The sequence below is a fragment of the Lepidochelys olivacea genome, assembly GCF_965140295.1.
Source record: "Lepidochelys olivacea isolate rLepOli2 genome assembly, chromosome: 7".
Classification (NCBI taxonomy): domain Eukaryota; kingdom Metazoa; phylum Chordata; order Testudines; family Cheloniidae; genus Lepidochelys; species Lepidochelys olivacea.
This window is the reverse complement of record NC_140417.1, coordinates 60,380,653-60,400,083: the sequence shown is the minus strand read 5'-3', so window position 1 is coordinate 60,400,083 and position 19,431 is coordinate 60,380,653. Positions and strand designations below refer to the sequence as shown.

The 19,431-nt window shown below is 54.8% G+C and overlaps 1 protein-coding gene across 1 annotated transcript; it reads right to left on the bottom strand.

Annotated features, from left to right (window-relative positions):
- Positions 1 to 200: 200 nt before the first annotated feature.
- On the bottom strand, positions 201 to 18,578 carry TMEM72 (transmembrane protein 72). The gene is made up of 5 exons (XM_084635011.1): positions 18,204 to 18,578; positions 4,967 to 5,033; positions 4,594 to 4,665; positions 3,611 to 3,750; positions 201 to 3,305 (listed from the first exon to the last, which is right to left on the bottom strand). Exons 1-5 carry the CDS (start codon positions 18,271 to 18,273, stop codon positions 2,827 to 2,829), a joined length of 828 nt encoding a protein of 275 aa, XP_084491137.1. The 5' UTR covers positions 18,274 to 18,578; the 3' UTR covers positions 201 to 2,826.
- Positions 18,579 to 19,431: the final 853 nt, after the last annotated feature.

Sequence of the window (19,431 nt, the reverse complement as noted above, 5' to 3'; positions counted from 1 at the left end):
TCCAGCCCCTTCGTGCCAGTCCCAAGGCAGCCTCCCACACCCACCATCTGGTGTCAGCGACCGCCTGAGGGGCGGGGCAGCGAGGAGCTTTCCCTCAGGGAACATAGCTGACACGCTGGGATAGATGGTGCATGAATACCCCAGCCTAGCGGGTTAGCTGAAGGACTCCCAAGTACTCCAATGTAACTGCACTGGGCTGGTGGGAGGGAAACCAAGGCAAAGTTTATTCACAAAGAGCAGAGATGTGAGTGATACCAAGCTGGGAGACGCGCCAGGGCTGGTCACCACCAAACCAAACTCCACCCACTTTCTGGTGACAAAAACATCATTGGAGCCAGTTACACTCTTTGATGAAGCTGTTTTCTTACTCACATCAAGGTACTGGCATCTCCAGCCCTGGGGACAAGGGGACCTGACCTTCACAGGCTCGCAGGGTGGTGCACCCTGTGATCCCTTGGCGCTGGATGCTTTTTGCTTCTTCTTGTATTTCCCAAACTTCGCTGTTCCATCCCAGAGGCAAGCCGACCCATGGCTCTTCCATCCTCTGCACATTCATATGGATACGGGCTTTCATTGCTTTGACTCTGCACTGCTCCAGTTCACTGGAGAGAGGTCGACAGCCGCCTGCACTTCCCCGCATTTGGGCATCGACTTTAAAGCAGCCCACCAGTAAGCGACTGTCAGTCATGAGAAAACCCCTGCTTACCACCTGAGATGTCTGCTGGATCTAACAAAGACTGTACCAGGGGAAAGGCTTGGGCCCAGACTAGGAATCAGTCTAGTCTGTGAAAGAAGCTTATTGGAACAACTCAGAGGGTGAGGTTTACCTGTATTCAGTTTCTTAATGTATTAGGCTTAGACTTGCATGTTTTGTTTTATTTTGCTTTGTGACTTACTTTGTTTTGGCTGTTATTACTTGAAACCACTTAAATCCTACTTTTTATACTTAGTAAAATCACTTTTGTTTATTAATAAACCCAGAGTAAGTGATTAATATCTGGGGGAGCAAATAGCTGTGCACCTCTCTCTATCAGTGCTATAGAGGGCAGACAATTTACGAATTTACTCTGTATAAACTTTATACAGAGTAAAATGGATCTATTTGGGGTTTGGATCCCATTGGGAGCTGGGTGTCTGGGTGCTGGAAACAAATAACCTGCTGAACTGTTTTTAGTTAAAGTTTTCAGCTTTGGGGGCATGGCCCAGATCCTGGGTCCGTGTTGCAGCAGGCTTGCATGTTTGGCTCAACAAGGCAGGGTTCTGGAGTCCCAAGCTGGCAGGGAAAATGGGCTCAGAGGTAATTTCAGCACATCAGGTGACAGTCCCAAGGGGATCTCTGTGACCAAACCCAGGCTGGACCCTGGTCGTCAGTCCCCAGTTCCTATCCCTGGAGGTGCTGCTCCCCTGGGCTGTGCAGGGCAGGGCAGACCTTGGCGCTGGAAGATGGACCCACCCCACTCTGTCCCAGGGCCATGCTCTAGGACACAGGAGGAGGGGGGATGGCTGCAGGGACTAAGGCAACCAGCTCTCTCCTACAAACAGCAGGCTGGTGGGAGTGCTGTGTCCCTTGTTCCCGCATGACCCCACAGCTGCCCCTGGGGGGAGCAGTGGGAGATGGCATCTGATGGCCCTAGGTTGGCTCCATTCCCTGTGGCTTACCAGCGATGCTGCTGTGAGAAAGCCAAAGGCCCATGGGGCTGGGGGTTAGATCCAGCTGGCTGGGGAGCATGGCCCAGGGCTAGTCACACAGCAGCAGGGTGGGGGGCCAGGGCGGATGCTGACACTCTGCTGGTACCGACTGCCTAGCACTGAGCAGATGTCCATGTAGCGGCTGGAAAATGTCTGAGAGCGAAGGCTTCGCTGTCCTGGAAATACGCTGAGCAGAGCCTGGTTCAGTCTATGGGGGCAGAGCCTGCATGGATCCCACGGGGGTGGGGCCGGAGCGGGGCTGGCAGGTGCCCAGGGGGTACTGACACATGGCCAGAGCCTGCCAGGATCCCATGGCGAGTATGCGTGTGTGTGTGTGGCGGGGGGTGGGGGGGTGCCCAGGGTTTCACCAAAGCTATTATTTGGTTTTAACTGATTTTCATCTGAATTTTGGACCGCTCAAGTACATGGAAATAGTGATTAGGTTAAGAAAATCCAACCCATCCCACTAGCAGACGCCTCTCTGTTGATAGTAAGTTAAGAGCAGTGTGAATGTGAGGCTGTCTGTTAAAGGAAGGCAATGGAGTGAAAGACAGACAGACAGACACAGCTGATGTACAGCTCACGACCTAAACCACAGCATGGAAGGGCTGTCACTTCACCACTCTAACTGGGCTTGATTTTGTGCTCTTTCTCCATCCCCCGCTCCCACCGCAGAATTAACCCTGATATTTACCCAGAAAACTAGGAAGTGGATTTGTTTGCCCTGTTTGCAGGGTTTGGAACACACATTGATAAAGTCCCAGGAACCGTTCTACCAGATAAAGATGGGAACCGAAGGGCTTTGCCCAGAGGTTGGTCCAGCCCCAGCAGGTGAGTAGCCAGGACAGCTCCCTGAATGCCAGTGCTGCAGCCAGCCCCAGGAGCTGGCACAGCACCCGCCAGCCCCGCCTTCCAGTCAGCAGCAGCAAGTGTTGGTTGTGGGGGGTTGGCTGGGCTCTCGGGCACCAGGACCCCACCTGGCGGGGGCTGCCCTGCTCCAGATGGGTCAGCTCTGCCCGTGGCACCTAGGCTGCAGGGGGATCATGTCTGAGCCCTAAGGCCAGGCCCTGGGCCAGCAGGTGGGGAGCTCCAGGCTGCTGCCACTCGCCCCAGGCTGCGGACGAGGTGGATGAGCGCTCAGAACAGACCTGTGGCACTGAGGGGCGTGACAAGGAGCGGGGTCTCTATGGGCCCGAGGATTGGGGCTGTGTCGGACGTGGTCTCCTCAGCCTCACTCTCCGCTTCATCCGGGCTCTCGCTGACAGAGGGGATGATCCTCACCAGCTTCTCCTGGAAGTGCACCTGCTTGCCCGGGGCCGGGGTGGGCGGAGCAGGGGTGGGCGGGGTCGGGGCAGGCTCAGCCAGCCAGCCCGCACTCTTGTCCTCACTGCCCTTCAGGATGCTCTTCATTTGGCCGAGCAGGGAGGCACGCTGCTCTCGGCGCCCCCCGGGAAAGGTGAAGGTCTGCTCAGTGTCACCACAGCCTGTGGAGGTTGCAGCCGTGGCACAGGAGTCCACATACTGCTCCAGTGGCCCCCGCGCCTCCCGGAGCACCGGGCTCTTCTTCCGCTTGCTCAGCAGGAAGTAGGCCAAGCCAGTCAGCACCAGCATGGAGCCTGGGAAAAGGCACCGGAGACGAGACATGGCAAAGAGCGGGGGAGGGTTCACCAGGAAAACTGGGCCATGGCCCCTCCCTTACATCACAGCTGGGCCATGGTCCCCTCTCTGGCATCCCAGTCGCATCACAGCCAGGCCATGGCCCCCCCTGCCTGGCACCCCGGTCCCATCACAGCCGGGCCATGGCTTCCAGCCTGGCATCCTGTCCCATGAGAGCTGGGCCATTCCACCCCAGCCTGGCAACCACCTGCTTACCCCATTCCCCTGCCCCCCATGCTGTATATGGCCCCAGCGCGCTCCTCACCAGGGATGGTGACGTGCCAGACCAGGACGGGATGCAGGAAGCAGGCTACTGAGAGCAGCACATAGCCCAGGAATTTCTGGAAGCTTGCTGGCTGTGTGGTTCGCTTCCAGAAGGTGTGTGCCAGGGAGCCCGGCTGGTAGCTGGGGAGAGAGGGGCAGGCGTGGGCTTGGGCAGGGAGAGCTGGTCACCAGCACCAGAGCCACATGGCTGCCAGGGTTGGGTCTGAATGCCCCTCTGGTGCCCACCGGCCCCAGAACTCAGAGCACCAGGCCAGGCCTGGACATGGGGCTGGCTAAGGCTTGAGTGGTCCATAGAGTCCATGGAGTGCAGGGGGCACAGGCCTGAGCTCCGAGCATTCTCACCCCTTCCCCAAGCCTGGGGACACAACCATGGGTGCCCAGTCCCTGAGGCAGAGGCCAGGAAGTGTGAGTGACACATGCAGGCCCTGGGGGCAGCAGCATAGCTAGCAAGCAGGGTTTGGTGCTGCCAGCAGGGGGCAGCAGGGGGCAGGCTCCCTTGGAGGTGGGTCTGCAGCCCCACCTGGTCAGCCCTGTGCCCTCAGCTGAGTGTGGGTGAGGGACAAGGGCAAGCAGGGGGAGGGGTGTGGGCAGGATGCATGGAAGTGTGGGTGGGATATATGGGAGGGTGCATGAGGGCTGTGTGGGCACAGCTCATAAGGGGTGTATGGGTGTGGGGTACCCAGAGGGCATGGGCAGGACACCCGGAGGTGGGGATGTGAGGTGGGTGGAGTCCACAGGGGATATGGTTGGGGGGCATGGGCGGGGCACACGAGGGTGTAGGTGTGGGGTGGGCAGGGTGCACAGGGGGCATGGGCAAGGCACATGGGGATTGGGTATAGGGTGAGCAGAGGGCACGGACAGGGTGCAAGGGGTGTGGGGTGGGCGGAGTGTATAGGGGTGTGGGCAGGCACACAGGGTGTGGGCATGGGCAGGACACACGGGGCATGGGCAGGGAGTACTCACCTGATACACATGCCCAGGAGCAGGCTGACGAAGAAGGAGACTTCGCAGATGGAAACCGCTGCCCCTGAGAAACTGAAGTGGGGGACCATGAGGACCGGGCCTGGCCACAGCCATGGGGGTGGTGGGGCCAGCGTGGGGCTCGGGGGCTCTACCTAGTGCTGGCCAGCTGGGCTCCAGAGCCTCAGCTCCCCTTGCTCAGCCGTTGCACAGGGGAGGTCACGGCGTGTTGCAGCCCCTGGCCAGCTCCACGGGGGCAGGCAGCGCTGCGTTGAGCTTGCAGGGCTGAGCTGCCCCATGTCTCACAGGGTCCCAGACTCCTACACGGTGAAGCCAGGAGAGGGCCACTCCCCATGGTAACCGCAGCGATACTCACAGCAGGTAGACAGCCAGGCTCTGGAACTGCCCGCGCTGCAGGGTCTCCGCTCCCACTCCAACCAGCACTGCAGAGAGAAGGCAGCACTGGAGTCATGGCAATGCCCACCCCAGCACCGTCCTGCCTGCTCTTCACATGGCCCTTGGGTGGGTGGGAGTGGGGAGCGAAAGCAGAGTGTCCAGTGGTTGGAGCAGAGGGTTGGAGACAAGAGGGCTGGGGTCTGTCCTTGGCTCTGCCGCAGACCTTAGGCTAATCACTGAACCACTCTATGCCTCAGTTTCCCTAATGGGGTAGTGCTGCTGCTCCCCCCACTTTGCATAGGGCATTGGGACTCCCTGGTGCTCAATGAGCATTGGAGTCTCTGTGGCACCCTTCACTGGGAACGGCCTCACGTGCATCATGGCAAAGGATCACCAGCCCCAGAAATGCGGTCTCACTGTTGGCCCTTTCCCAGCTGTGTGCATGCACCACACGGCATAGTGGGTACCTGCATGGGGGCGGGATTGTCACCCTGGCTGGGGCTACTATCCCCTGCTCCAAGTGGTCCAGGCGGTTGCGGGAGGGGTTGAGGGTTCCGGCTGAGGGTATGGGCTCTGGGGTGGGGCCAGGGATAGGGGTTTGGGGTGCAGGAGGGGGCTCCAGGCTGGGGGATGGAGCCGAGAGGTTCAGAGTATGGGAGGGGGCTCCAGGCTGAGGCAGGAGGTTGGGGGTGTGGGAGGGAGTGAGGGGGTGAGGGCTCTGATGTGGGGCCAGAAGTGAAAGGTTCAGGGTGCAGAAGGGGCCTCCGGGCTGGGGCAGGGGGTTGGGCTGAGGGTGGGTGAGGGCTCCGGCTGGGGGTGTGGGCTTTGGTGTGGAACAGGGATGAGGGATTTGGGGGGCAGGAGGGGGCTCTTGGCTGAGGCAGGAGGTTGGGGCACAGGGGTGTGTGTGAGGGCTCCAGCAGAGGGTGCGGGCTCTGGGGTGGGGCTCGGGATGAGGGGTTTGGGGTGGAGGAGGGTGCTCTGGGCTGGGATCAAGGGGTTTGGAGGATGGGAGGGGGATCAAGGCTGGGGCAGGAGGTTGGGGTGCAGTAGGGGGTCAGGGGAGCTGCAGAGCCGATGCTTGGTGCGGGGGCAGCGTGCGGAGCCCCCAGCTGCCCCTACACATAGAAGCCGGAGTGGGAACATGCTGCTGCTTCTGGGAGCCACAGGGAGCCTTCCTTAGCCCTGCTGTGCCGCTGACTGGACTTTTAATGGCCCAGTCAGCGGTGCTGACCAGAGCCGCCAGAGTCCCTGTTTGACAGGGTGTCCCAGTTGAAAACCGGACACATGGCAACCCTATCCTGAGGGTGCGCCTTGGGGGCGGGGCAGGGCCAAGGGAGGTTTTGGCTGCTGTGGGTTGGCCATGAGGCTTGTGAGTGAGTTGACCCTCCTCGGGCCCTTCATGTGCCTTGAGTCCCAGGCACCAGCAGGGCCAGGCCTGAAGTGTGGCTCTGGAGCAAGAGCTGGAGTTTGCAGCTGGGCCTGTCTCTGCTGGGCAGCCTGGGGACAAGCTGCCCGGCCTAGCCAGCAGCCCAGTCCCACGCACCGCTCAGCCTACAACACCTGGCCAGAGCAGGGAGCAGGCCTAAGTAGCCACCTTGGCCTTGGGGTACTACATTAGTGAGATCTCTCTGTCTGACTGTGTTTAAAGCGGGAGCAGCCAGACATAACCACCTAACACACGTTTGCAAATCATTGCAGGAGGCAGTGCCGAGGGCACTGGCTGTGTGAGGCAGGACCAGTGCTTTCCTTGGTGGTGTGTGTGCAGTGCCGGGCATGGTGGGCAGCCGATCCCTGGCTAGTATCTCCAGACATTGCTATAGTGCACACTAGCCATTTGAAATGACCTGTCCTGGGTGTGACAGTGCTTGGCCCCTGTCCACACAGCTAGGTTAGCAGCCTCCTTCACAGCTCAACCAAAGAGGCATTAAATATCCGTGTCTGGCTCTGATCCTGGCCAGCCCTGGCCTTTGGGGGACTCACAGAGGGAGCAGGCTCCCCAGGGACAAGCCCTTCCCTGAGGCTGCTCTGCTGCCCAGGAGTGGAGGGCGAAGCCGGGCACTGCGGTGCTTCAGGCCAGGGGAGGGGCTGGCTCGCAGGTCCCCGGATGCTGGCTTGTCAGTGGCCTGTGCTGTGGCTGCACGGGAGGCAGAGCGGTTTGTTTGCCTTCCCATTGTGCCTGCCAAGACATTGTCACAGAGCTGTGCCAGGCAGCGGGCAGCTGGGTCAGCCCTGGCTACCTCTGCGCGGCTTCGGGCCAATGCCTCTTGCAGGGGGACTGTCCTATTGCCGATGCTGCCCAGATTTGGCCAGAGCCTCCCACCTTCCTGGGGCAGGGCGAGCTGGGCAGGAGGCAGATGCCCGCTCTGCTGCTGCCTAAACTGCTGGCGTTGCTGGATGACAGGGAAGTGATGGCCTGGATGACAGGGAAGTGATGGCCCCAAGCCCAACGTCCACAGAGCAGGACTAGTCTGACCATCTACGTGTCACGGGCCCACTGCCCTGAGCTGAGCCCGCCACTTGGGTTTGACTGAAGCACAAAGTCTGGAGGCTGGCTCTGGCTCCAGCTGGGGAATGTGGATCCTGCAGTTTGGCCCAGGGCCCATCTCTACCTGATGCACATGGGCACATTCGCAGCATGAGGCCATGAGCCCCTTCCCTGCCCATCTCCTCAGACTCTGCCCTGCACAGACCTGCTGCTCCCTTTCTTCCCCCACTCCCCTGGCGGGGTCTCTCCCTCCCTCTGCACACAAGGATAGAAAGGGATAAACATTTTCCATTCGTGGGGGCAGGGGGTCAAGCCAAGACCCATTGACTTTGTTCCCACTAGGTCAACACTGACAGCCTCAGAAGATCCCACCTCAGTCTATCCAGCTCCTTTTAGCCTCCTCGCCTTCCTGGTCCTAACCACCTAGCCAGCCTTCTTGGCCTCCTCCCCTGCTGTTCAGTGCTTGTCCTTACTGGAAGGGCCTATCTCACTGGCCTCGGCCTCCTGTCCCTAACAAGCCCAGCCCTGGCTACCTTGGGGCGGAGGATCAGTAGCGGCAGGAGAAAGCATGCCAACCATGCCAGCTATGTTAATAGTGGCTGTAGCCATGGCGATAATGCCACTTACTAAACAACAGAAAGCACAAAGATGGGCAGGCGGCTTAGCAGCCTGGAATGAGCTGTCGCTCCGTGCTACACGGTGCGGCCTCTCGGCCCACACAGCCAGGCAGGGGATTATGCACTAAGGTGGATTAAGGGCCTGAGCGCATTGAGACCCTTCCTTGGCTTGCAACTGGGGCCCGGGAGCTGAACTCCCAGGAAAGCTCCAGCCTGCCTCGTTAACCCCTGAAGGGAAGGGCAGGATGAGTGTGCTCCTGGGATGGCGAATGGGGGGAAGGGGCTGCAGGGGGCTCTGATCCTCACAAAGGCTGATGTGTGATGTGAAAACAGAAGTGTCTCCCAAGCCTGTGGCATAACTCCCTAGGTGTGTAACGCACAACACAACCGCACACTGTGTGGGTCCCAGCTAAGTCAATGAGCTTTGTGCTGAGAGCACAGCTAGGTTCCAGATACAAACGTGGCTAGAACCTAAATCCTCCTGCTCCAAAATCAGACATCCCTTCCACTCCGGCTAAAGGAGAATCACTGTCAACAGTGAGTAAGACACACAGGTGTTCAGTTCTGGGTTCCTTCCTGCAGTGGGGAGCAGTGTACACAAGCCTGTTATACTTCTAAATGGAAGAAAGGGGAAATCGTTAATAATGAATATAAATCAGAAGTTAGGAATTGTAGAAAACTGATATGGGCAGCAAAGGGACACAAGAAGACATAAATGGCCAGCACAGTTAAGGACAATAAGAAGTTTTAAATATATATTAGGAACAAAAATAATATTGACAATGGTGTCGATCCACTGCTAGATGGAAATCCTAGAATTTTCAATAATAATTCAGAAAAAGCAGAAGTATTCAATAAATATTTCTCTTCTGTATTTGGAGAAAAAACAGTTGAAACTGTCTTATCATATGGTGAGGATAACCATCTTTCCATTTCACTAGTATTTCTGGAGGATGTTAAACAGAAACTACTGAAGTTAGATATTTTAAATCAGCAAGTCCAGATAACTTGCATCCAAGAGTTTTAAAAGAGCGGGCTGAGGAGATTGCTGGACTGTTAATGTTGATTTTCAATAAGTCTTGGAGCACTGGGCCCTGGTCTACACTAGGAGTTGAGGTCAAATTTAGTGGCGTTAAATTGATTTAACCCTGCACCCGTCCACACGATGAAGCCCTTTTTTTTAACTTAAAGGGTTCTTAAAATCGATTTCCTTACTCCTACCCCGACAAGGGGATTAGCGCTTAAATCGGCCTTGACTGGGGACGTAATTAGACGGTATTGGCCTCTGGGAGCTATCCCAGAGTGCTCTATTGTGACCGCTCTGGACAGCACTCTCAACTCAGATACACTGGCCAGGTAGACAGGAAAAGGCCTGCAAACTTTTGAATTTCAATTTCCTGTTTGCATGGTCACCTGCAGCTTGCCACGCTGGCCAGAGCTCATCAGCAGAGGTGACCATGATGGAGTCCCAGAATCGCAAAAGAGCTCCAGCATGGACTGAACAGGAGGTACAGGATCTGATCGCTGTATGGGGAGAGGAATATGTGCTATCAGAACTCCGTTCCAGTTTTCGAAATGCCAAAATTTTTGTCAAAATCTCCCAGGGCATGAAGGACAGAGGCCATAACAGGGACCAGAAGCAGTGCCGCATGAAACTTAAGGAGCTGAGGCAAGCCTACCAGAAAACCAGAGAGGCAAACGGCCACTCCGGGTCAGAGCCCCAAACATGCCGCTTCTATGATGAGCTGCATGCCATTTTAGGGGGTTCAGCCACCAGTGCCCCAGCTGTGTTTTTTGACTCCTTCAATGGAGATGGAGGCAACACAGAGGCAGGTTTTGGGGACGAGGAAGATGATGATGATGAAGTTGTAGATAGGTCACAGCAAGCAAGTGGAGAAACCAGTTTTCCCGACAGCCAGGAACTGTTTCTCACCCTGGACCTGGAGCCAGTACCCCCCGAACCCACCCAAGGCTGCCTTCCAGACCCGCCAGGTGGATAAGGGACCTCTGGTGAGTGTACCTTTTAAAATACTATACATGGTTTAAAAGCAAGCATGTTTAATGATTAATTTGCCCTGGCATTTGCGGCTCTCCTGGATGTACTCCCAAAGCCTTTGCAAAAGGTTTCTGGGGAGGGCAGCCTTATTCCGTCCACCATGGTAGGACACTTTACCACACCAGGCCAGTAGCACATACTCGGGAATCATTGTAGAACAAAGCATTGCAGTGTATGTTTGCTGGCATTCAAACAACATCCGTTCTTTATCTCTCTGTGTTATCCTCAGGAGAGTGATATCATTCATGGTCACCTGGTTGAAATAGGGTGCTTTTCTTAAGGGGACATGCAGAGGTGCCCGTTCCTGCTGGGCTATTTGCCTGTGGCTGAACAGAAATGTTCCCCGCTGTTAGCGACGGGGAGGGGTGAGGGGCTAGCCACGTGGTGGGGGGAGGCAAAATGCAACCTTGGAATGAAAGCACATGTGCTGTGTATGTAATGTTAACAGCAAGGTTTATCATGAAAGAGTGTACCCATTGTTCTATAAAATGTGTCTTTTTAAATACCGCTGTCCCTTTTTTTTTCTTCACCAGCTGCATGTGTTTCAAGGATCACAGGATCTTCTCCTTCCCAGAGGCTAGTGAAGATTAGAAGGCGAAAAAAACGCATTCGTGATAAAATGTTCTCTGAGCTCATGCTGTCCTCCCACACTGACAGAGCACAGATGACTGCATGGAGACAGACAATGTCAGAGTGCAGGAAAGCACAAAATGACCGGGAGGAGAGGTGGTGGGCTGAAGAGAGGGCTGAAGCTGAAAGGTGGTGGCAGCATGATGAGAGGAGGCAGGATTCAATGCTGAGGCTGCTGGAGGATCAAACTAATGCGCTCCAGCGTATGGTTGAGCTGCAGGAAAGGCAGCAGGAGCACAGACCGCCGCTACAGACCCTGTGTAACCAACCACCCTCCTCCCCAAGTTCCATAGCCTCCACACCCAGATGCCCAAGAACGTGGTGGGGGGGCCTCCAGCCACCCAGCAACTCCACCGCAGAGGATTGCCCAAGCAACAAAAGGCTGGCATTCAATAAGTTTTAAACTTTTAAAGTACTGTGTGTCCTTGTCCTTCCCTCCTCCACCACCCCTCCCAGTGCTTCTCTACTCCACCACCCCTCCCAGGCTACGTTGGCAGTTATCCCCCTATTTGTGTGATGAATGAATAAAGAATGCATGAATGTGAAGCAACAATGACTTTATTGCCTCTGCAAGTGGTGATCGAAGGGAGGAGGGGAGGGTGCTTAGCTTACAGTGAAACAGAGTGAACCAAGGGGCGGGGGGGGGTTCATCATGGAAAAACAAACAGACCTTTCACACCGTAGCCTGTCCAGTCATGAAACTTGTCTTAAAAGCTTCTCTGATGCGCAGCATGCCCTCCTGTGCTCTTCTAACCGCCCTGGTGTCAGGCTGTGCGTAACCAGCGGCCAGGCGATTTGCCTCAACCTTCCACCCCGCCATAAACGTCTCCCCCTTACTCTCACAGATATTATGGAGCTCACAGCAAGCAGTAATAACACTGGGAATATTGGTTTCGCTGAGCTCTAACCAAGTCAGTAAACTGCGCCAGCGCTCTTTTAAACATCCAAATGCACATTCTACCACCATTCTGCACTTGCTCAGCCTGTAGTTGAACAGCTCCTGACTATTGTCCAGGCTGCCTGTGTACGGCTTCATGAGCCATGGCATTAAGGGGTAGGCTGGGTCCCCAAGGATAACTATAGGCATTTCATCATCCCCAATGGTTATTTTCTGGTCTGGGAATAAAGTCCCTTCTTGCAGCTTTTGAAACAGACCAGAGTTCCTGAAGATGTGAGCGTCATATACCTTTCCCGGCCATCCCATGTTGATATTGGTGAAATGTCCCTTGTGATCCACCAGTGCTTGCAGCACTATTGAAAAGTACCCCTTGCGGTTTATGTACTCGCTGGCTTGGTGCTCCGGTGCCAAGATAGGGATATGGGTTCCGTCTATAGCCCCACCACAGTTAGGGAATCCCATTGCAGCAAAGCCATCCACTATGACCTGCACATTTCCCAGGGTCACTACCCTTGATATCAGCAGATCTTTGATTGCGTTGGCTACTTGCATCACAGCAGCCCCCACAGTAGATTTGCCCACTCCAAATTGATTCCCGACTGACTGGTAGCTATCTGGCGTTGCAAGCTTCCACAGGGCTATTGCCACTCGCTTCTCAACTGTGAGGGCTGCTCTCATCTTGGTATTCATGTGCTTCAGGGCAGGGGACAGCAAGTCACAAAGTTCCATGAAAGTGCCCTTACGCATGCGAAAGTTTCACAGCCACTGGGAATTGTCTCAGACCTGCAACACTGTGTGGTCCCACTAGTCTGTGCTTGTTTCCCGAGCTCAGAATTGGCGTTCCATGGCATGAACCTGCCCCATTAGCACCATGATGCCCACATTGCCAGGGCCCGTGCTTTGAGAGAAATTTGTGTCCCTGTCCTCATCATTCTTGTCACCGTGCTGACGTCGCCTACTCGCCCGATTTCACTTTGCCAGGTTCTGGTGCTGCATATACTGCTGGATAATGCGTGTGGTGTTTAATGTGCTCCTAATTGCCAAAGTGATCTGAGCGGGCTCCATGCTTGCCGTGGTATGGCGTCTGTACAGGTAACTGAGGAAAAAAGGCGCGAAAAGATTGTCTGACATTGCTTTCACAGAGGGAGGGAGGGAGGGAAGGAGGGCCTGATGACATGTACCCAGAACCACCCGCAACAATGTTTTTAGCCCCATCAGGCATTGGGATCTCAACACAGAATTCCAATGGGCAGTGGAGACTGCGGGAACTGTGGGATAGCTACCCACAGTGCAGCACTCCGGAAGTCGACACTAGCCTCAGTACTGTGGAAGCACTCCGCCGAGTTAATGCACTTAATGCCCTTAGGGCATTTTGTGTGGGGACACACACAATCGACTATTTTAAAATGATTTCTAAAAAACCGACTTCTATAAATTCGACCTAATTTCGTAGTGTAGACATATCCTGGGGAAGTTCCAGGAGACATCGATCCCAGGCAAGATAATGGAGTGGCTGATATGGCACTCAATAAAGAATTAAAGGAGGGTAATGTAATTAATGCCAATCAACACAGGTTTATGAAAAATAGATCCTGTCAAACTAACTGGATATCTTTTTTTGGTGAAATTACAAGTTTGGGTAATAAAGGTAATAGTGTTGACATAATATACATAGACTTCAGAAAGGCATTTGACTTGGTACCACATGACATTTTGATTAAAAAACTAGAACAATATAAAATTAACAGGGAACACATTACATGGATTAAAAACTGGCTAACTGATAGGTCTCAAAATGTGATCATAAACAGGGAATCATGGAGTGGGTGTGTTTCCATTGGGATCCCACAGAGATCAGTTCTTGGCCCTTTGTTATTTAAAATTTTTATCAGTGACTTGGAAGAAAACAAAATCATCACTGACAAAGTTTGCAGATATCTCAAAATTGGGGGCGTGGCAAATAATCAAGAGGACACATCACCTAGCAATCTGGGTAGCTTGGTAAATTGGGTGGAAGCAACAATATTTGTTTTAATACAGCTGAATGTAAACATGACCACATGGGAACAAAGAACGTAGGCCTTACTTACAGGCTGGGGGGCTCTATCCTGGGAAGCAGTGACTCTGAAAAAGATCTGGGAGCCATGGTAGATAATCAGCTGAACATGAGCTCCCAGTGTGATGCTGTGGCCAAAAGGGCTAATATGATCCTCAGCTCCATAAACAGGGGATTCTCAAGTATTTGGCACTGGTGTCACCACTGCTGGAATACTGTGTCCAGTTCTGATGCCCATGGTTCAAAAAGGATGTTGATAAATTGGAGAGGGTTTAGAGACGAACCACGAGAATGATTAAAGGCTTAGAAAACCTGCTTTATAGTGATAGACTGAGCGATCTGAGTCTATTTAGCTTAACAAAGAGAAGGCTAAGGGGTGAGTTAATTGCAGTCTGTAAGTACCTACAAGGTCCTGTGGGTTCACATCTGCTCTGCCAGACCGGGGCTTTACTTGGGATCTCAGGGGTGCCACACTCACACCACAAGGGTGGACAGGGGATGAGGCTGGAGTTTCACAGCGAAGCCCTTTCACTGTATAAATCGACAGGTGGATCCTGGCACAGCAGGGTGTTCGGGAGGGTTTCCTGGTGCCCCCCAGGCCCTGATCGGCCCACATACTAGTGGAGCCAGAGCTTACTTTGTGAGTGCACCTGTGTGGGTCTACATGGCGCCGAGATGGAGGATGACCATGCCCGAGAAACCAATGCAGAGGATCTGTCTGGTGACTGCATGGGGCAGGATGCTCGGTGGCTTGAGCGGGAGGCTTTGAGCCTGGAAGAGCTGCTTCCAGTAGCATCCTGCGCCTCTTTGGGCTTACTGTCCCGGGGTGTCACTGGTCAGTAACTCACCCTCTGGGACTTGCCTGTGGGGGGATTCATGGAGGCACAGGGTGAACTCCTGACCCCACGGCAAAACTCCCAGGGACTGACTCAGTGGGAAAGGGAGTAATCAAGATGGCTGACGTGGCAACATTCACAAAATCTGGCATGAGTAAGCACAGCTATCCCTATGGTCACAGCCACCAAGACACAGCTGGGTGTGTGTCCCTCCCACCAAGTGCTGGTTCACAGGCGTGGGTTTACAGTGACCCCTGCTGGTGGGAGCACAGAAGGGCATGCAATGCAAATGGGCTCTTTGCTTGGGGATCTTTGGCAATGCCTGGTATCATCTGTGGTTTCCGTCCCTATGGACTCAGGCACATCTGTTGCACCCATTTCATCTCAGCTCCGAGTCATTAGCTCTGGGTACAGGAGAACTGCCTCCCGACGGCTAATGTGCCCACCATAGACCATCACCATGGGAACTGAAGACACTGGCTTGACTCCAGAGCAGGTCAGGAGCGCCATTGGCTATTCTGATGCCTTTGTACAATGTGTCGGGTCCTAGGCCAGTTCCTGGGGACACTGTATCATAACTGGCATGAGCTGGCCTGCTGATCAGCTGCCCCAGCTGAACTGTCAAGGAGTGAACTCCTGTCGTGCTCCTTAGAGTTGGTCTCTCCAGCTCGGAGCTGGGGGGCTGCCCTGCTGGCTCTGTGAATGGGTACAAGACTTCTGTCTCTGTGCTGTTCTCCGGCCCCTTGCACCAATGCTGACATGCTCTGGGAATCTGAGCACAAAGCGCAGGGGTTTGCTGCCCTGGGGCTGTGCAGGCCCCTGGATGATCATCACTACAAACGCAGACAGAATTGAGTGTGGGGGAATTCAAAGCCAGCCAGCAGGCCATGCTTGGGAGCAGGACTGGTCATCTTCTTCTTTATTCAATCTTTCTTCCAGCAAGTGAATGGTGCAGGATTGCCTCCTGATTTCTGCTCCTCTCCTGATGATTCAGAAGTGTGGCCTGAACAGTTTGGACCAAGGATCATCAGCCTGGTGGCCTGTTTGCTTGGGCTATTTGCTGTCTGTGGTCTGAGCCATGCCTAAGGCACAGGCACAAAATTATGAATTAAACAGTTTAAACAGGAGAATTTGGAACAACTAACAATCCTCCTCCCAGTACGGATTTTCAGCAGAAGAGTCATCTGTGCTAAACTCTGTGAAACTTTCGGGTTTCCCAACCATTCCCACCAATCACAATTACTGACCATCAACAAACCACATGGCTCCACCAACCATGGGGCTGCCTGATCACTGACCATCAACAAACCACATGGCTCCACCAATGACGGGGCTGCCTGATCACTAACCAGCAACGAACAACATGGATGCACCAATCTCGGGGCTGCCTGATCACTGACGATCAACTAACAACATGGTTTCACCAGTCACAGGGCTGCCTGATCAGTGACTAATATGGCTCCACCAATCATGGGGAGTCAGCGCGCTCAGAGCTTGGGGTGGTGGGGAGGGGGATATTTTTTGCCTCTCCAACTGACTCTATGGAGGGCCAATCTATGGAATCCCCCAACACCATCCAGAATCTATGAGCGAGGCTGATCCATTAGCCTCTTCCTTTGGCAAGTCTGTTCGGATGGCTCTGAGCTCTGGGGACTCTTTTCCCTGTGGTCTCCATTTCCTAACCCTTTTAGCATTAAAATAATGGATGCAAAACCACCTGTACCTCATTGGGCAGCGAACACCATACTGAGCTGGCTGCTCCCTCCCTCCAGCGACAGCCTCAGACAACATAGGGAGATATGAAACATGGAGACCCCTCGCTGGGGTCTTTTGGGGAAGGCAGGTGACACTGTGCAGAGCCCAGAGTGGAGAGATGGAAAAGTACAGGGCTCTGTAGCGCCGTCCAAGGCAGTGTCCACATTGCAGGGGTGCTGACTTTTGCTAATTTCCAGAGGAGCTAGGGAAGACAGCACAAGATACTGCAATGTAAACACCATCGCCATGAGAGAGAGAGAGAGAGAGAGAGAGATTACACTCCAGGAAGACGTCTCAACATTGTAACCTACTTATGATTTCAGCTCTTTATCCTCTGTTGGCACATGGCACTGGGGTCGGGCTGTCTCCTGGGCAAGCATCCACTATTATCACTGGAGCCTTAGGGGAGAGTGTGAGCCTTACTCTGTATGTGTGTGTGATCGAGGTCTGCATAGCTGTGATCCAGCTTGTCTCATGCACAGGCTCACCCCGCTGTGCTCCTATGTGCCAGTCTGTAAGAGCCCCAGAGGGGAGAATCTCTCCAGTCTGTTTGCCCTGCAGCATTGCCCTTTCTATCGGTGCCTGGCCAGTGCAGTTAGCTGCAGGGAGTACATTCCAGAGCCAGCAGCCAGCGCTCTAGCTGTGTGCCGTCTGTCCATGTGTTCAGCCCCAGGATTGTGCTCGGGGTCAGCTTAGTTGAGCTGACCTCTTTGTCTCTTGCCCCCTGTTGCCCCATGGCAGTGTGAGGTGTCTCCCAGAGCCTGCTGCTGCTCACCTGGGAAATGCTGAGAGACGCGGGTTTGCAATGCCCTACTCCGGCAAACTAGCATCTGGAATGAAGCAGGATCTGCCAACAGGACCCACTTGCCGGCTCGAATGAGATTCTGCACAGCTACATCACCCAGCCAAGAATTACAGAAGCAATCACCTTCAGCTCCCAGGGGTAGGTGTCATTGTCCCTGCTTTATAGATGGGGACACTGAGGCACAAAGTGATTAAGTGGCTTGCCCAAGGCCCCAGCAAATTGGTGCCAGTGCCATGAATAGAATTTGTTGCTCCCGTCCCCGCCCTCTGCACTTGACTCTCCCCTTCAATGCAGCAATTTTTACCTCCAATGGCTATTCTACACCATTGTGGTTTGCAGGGGGAGATCTTCTGCACATTCAGCCATGGAGATGCCAGCTCAAATATTCCCTTTTCAGCTCTCACCTGGTATGTCACCCACAGCCAAAGGCAACCTCCTCCAACCAAAATTTGGTCCTTCAGCCTTGGTCATTTGGCAGAGGGAGCCATGTAAACAGGTGGGGGAGTCTATGATGTTTGCATTGCAAGGAAAGAGCAAACAGCTCCCTGAATCTGCTCTCTGACAGCTTAGTAGGAAGGCAGAGGAGCAATGCTGCAGCAGCATGTTCACCAGCGCTGGGGCTCTTCTCTTCATCCCGCTTGGGACAAGACAGCTTTTCCCAAGCTTTTCCCCTGGCTTTGCTCAGAGTTTGGAGCAGCCCCTTCCACTGAGCATGAGGACCTTCCCTCCATGGATCCAGGTTACTCTGCTGCCCCAGCCCATACCATGGGAAACTAACCTTCCTTCCCAGCAGCAGTCCCTGTGGCCTCCAGCTTCCAGGCATTGCTGAGCCCCATCCAACAGCCCCACCTGCCAGAGGACGCACCCATTGACACTTAGCAATGGGGAGTAACAACATCTCACGTTTCGCTTTCTAGGCCCCAAGGCTCATCATCCCCAATGGGCAGATGGAGGAAGGGAGGGTGGCACAGTCACAGCCAGGAATAGAACCCAGGTGTCCGGATGCCCATGCACCACCTATTACTTTGCACCAGCTGTCGACTCCCTCGAGCACAAAGGGCGACGCTGCCTCTTACCTGCTGCCGTGGAGATGCCCAGCAGTCGGCAGGTGTATTCCAGTGCAGTCCAAAAGGCCCGGTGCTTCATGGCTCCAGGAGATGAAAGCCTTTGAGCCACCGGCTGGAATTCCTTCCCCAGCCTACATGCCTCCCTGGCCAGCTCCTTCTGCCGCCCCACCCAACCTTCCCAAGGCAAAGGCCCCGCCTGGGTCAGGTGCTGGCAGTGGAACAAGCTGCCACCACAGGGAACCGGTCGGCACTGCCTGCTCCAGCTCCCCGAGGGGCTGGGAAGTGCTGGCCTTCTCCTGGCTGTTTGTTTGTTTCCTGCATTGTTTGGAGGGCTGCGATTAATGATTGCCCAGAGGAGCGGCCCTGGAGCCGGTGGGACAGGCAGCAGGGGGCACGGGGCCTTTCCTCCTGCTCCCGGCTGGGGCAGAGCAATCTGATTAAATGTCACAGAAAGGCCTTACTGCACCACAGCTCTGGCAGCTCAGATTAACCACTTGGGAGGAGGGGGAATGTGGGGATTTGGTCTCCGCTTGACAGCAGCCTGTTGCTGGCAGTTCCTCAAGGATTGAGGGCATCCCGCAGACCCAAACCCCACCTGATCCGTGCTGTCAGGCTGCTGGCTGAGGATTTCTCTGGGCACCAAGCACCCAGCTTGGAACACCCGGGGGAGCACCCAGCACCACTCAGGGTGGAGAAGCACACACAGAGTCAGGGCGGGTACTCAAATTTATTTGGATTGTGTTGGCCCTGCAGAGCCAGCCTGGCCGCGGGGCAGGGAAATGGAGCGTACAGGGCACATGTGCCAGGCTGGCACTGAGGACAGCCCTATGGCTCTGGTTTCACCAAGAAACAAACATGGAGCTCCCAGTTCCTTTCTTGGGAGCAGAGTCCCCCGCCAGCATTTACACCATGCCCTGGGGGCCACCTTGTCACCTCTGGCATCTGCACAGGGAGGCTGGATGTCACCCAAGAGGCGGCTCTGTGGTTTGATGTCTGGAGCAACGCGTCTATTCCAGGGGCATTTCACGTCTCTGCTGCCAACAGGCCAAGCGCAAAGGCCACCGCAGAAGCAGCATGCTGGGCATGTTCCCGCTCCTGTCAGCCAGCCCGTTGGTTCCCCACCAAGTGCTGTGTGGGAGGAAAGCACGGGGCTCATTGGGCACAGACTGTATGAGCTAGGGTCATGCATTGCCGCAGCACCTAGAGGCTTCTGCTGAGCTCAGGGCCCTGCTGCACC

What these genes read in the sequence shown, in the direction of transcription:
- TMEM72 (XM_084635011.1), bottom strand. Translation starts at nt 18,273, where the DNA reads ATGAAGCACCGGGCCTTTTGGACTGCACTGGAATACACCTGCCGACTG. An exon ending in CTCCTGGGCATGTGTATCAG is followed by an intron (nt 3,751 to 4,593) that starts GTGAGTACTCCC and finishes CTCTCTCCCCAG; the next exon opens with CTACCAGCCGGGCTCCCTGG. An exon ending in CTGGCACGTCACCATCCCTG is followed by an intron (nt 3,306 to 3,610) that starts GTGAGGAGCGCG and finishes GCCTTTTCCCAG; the next exon opens with GCTCCATGCTGGTGCTGACT.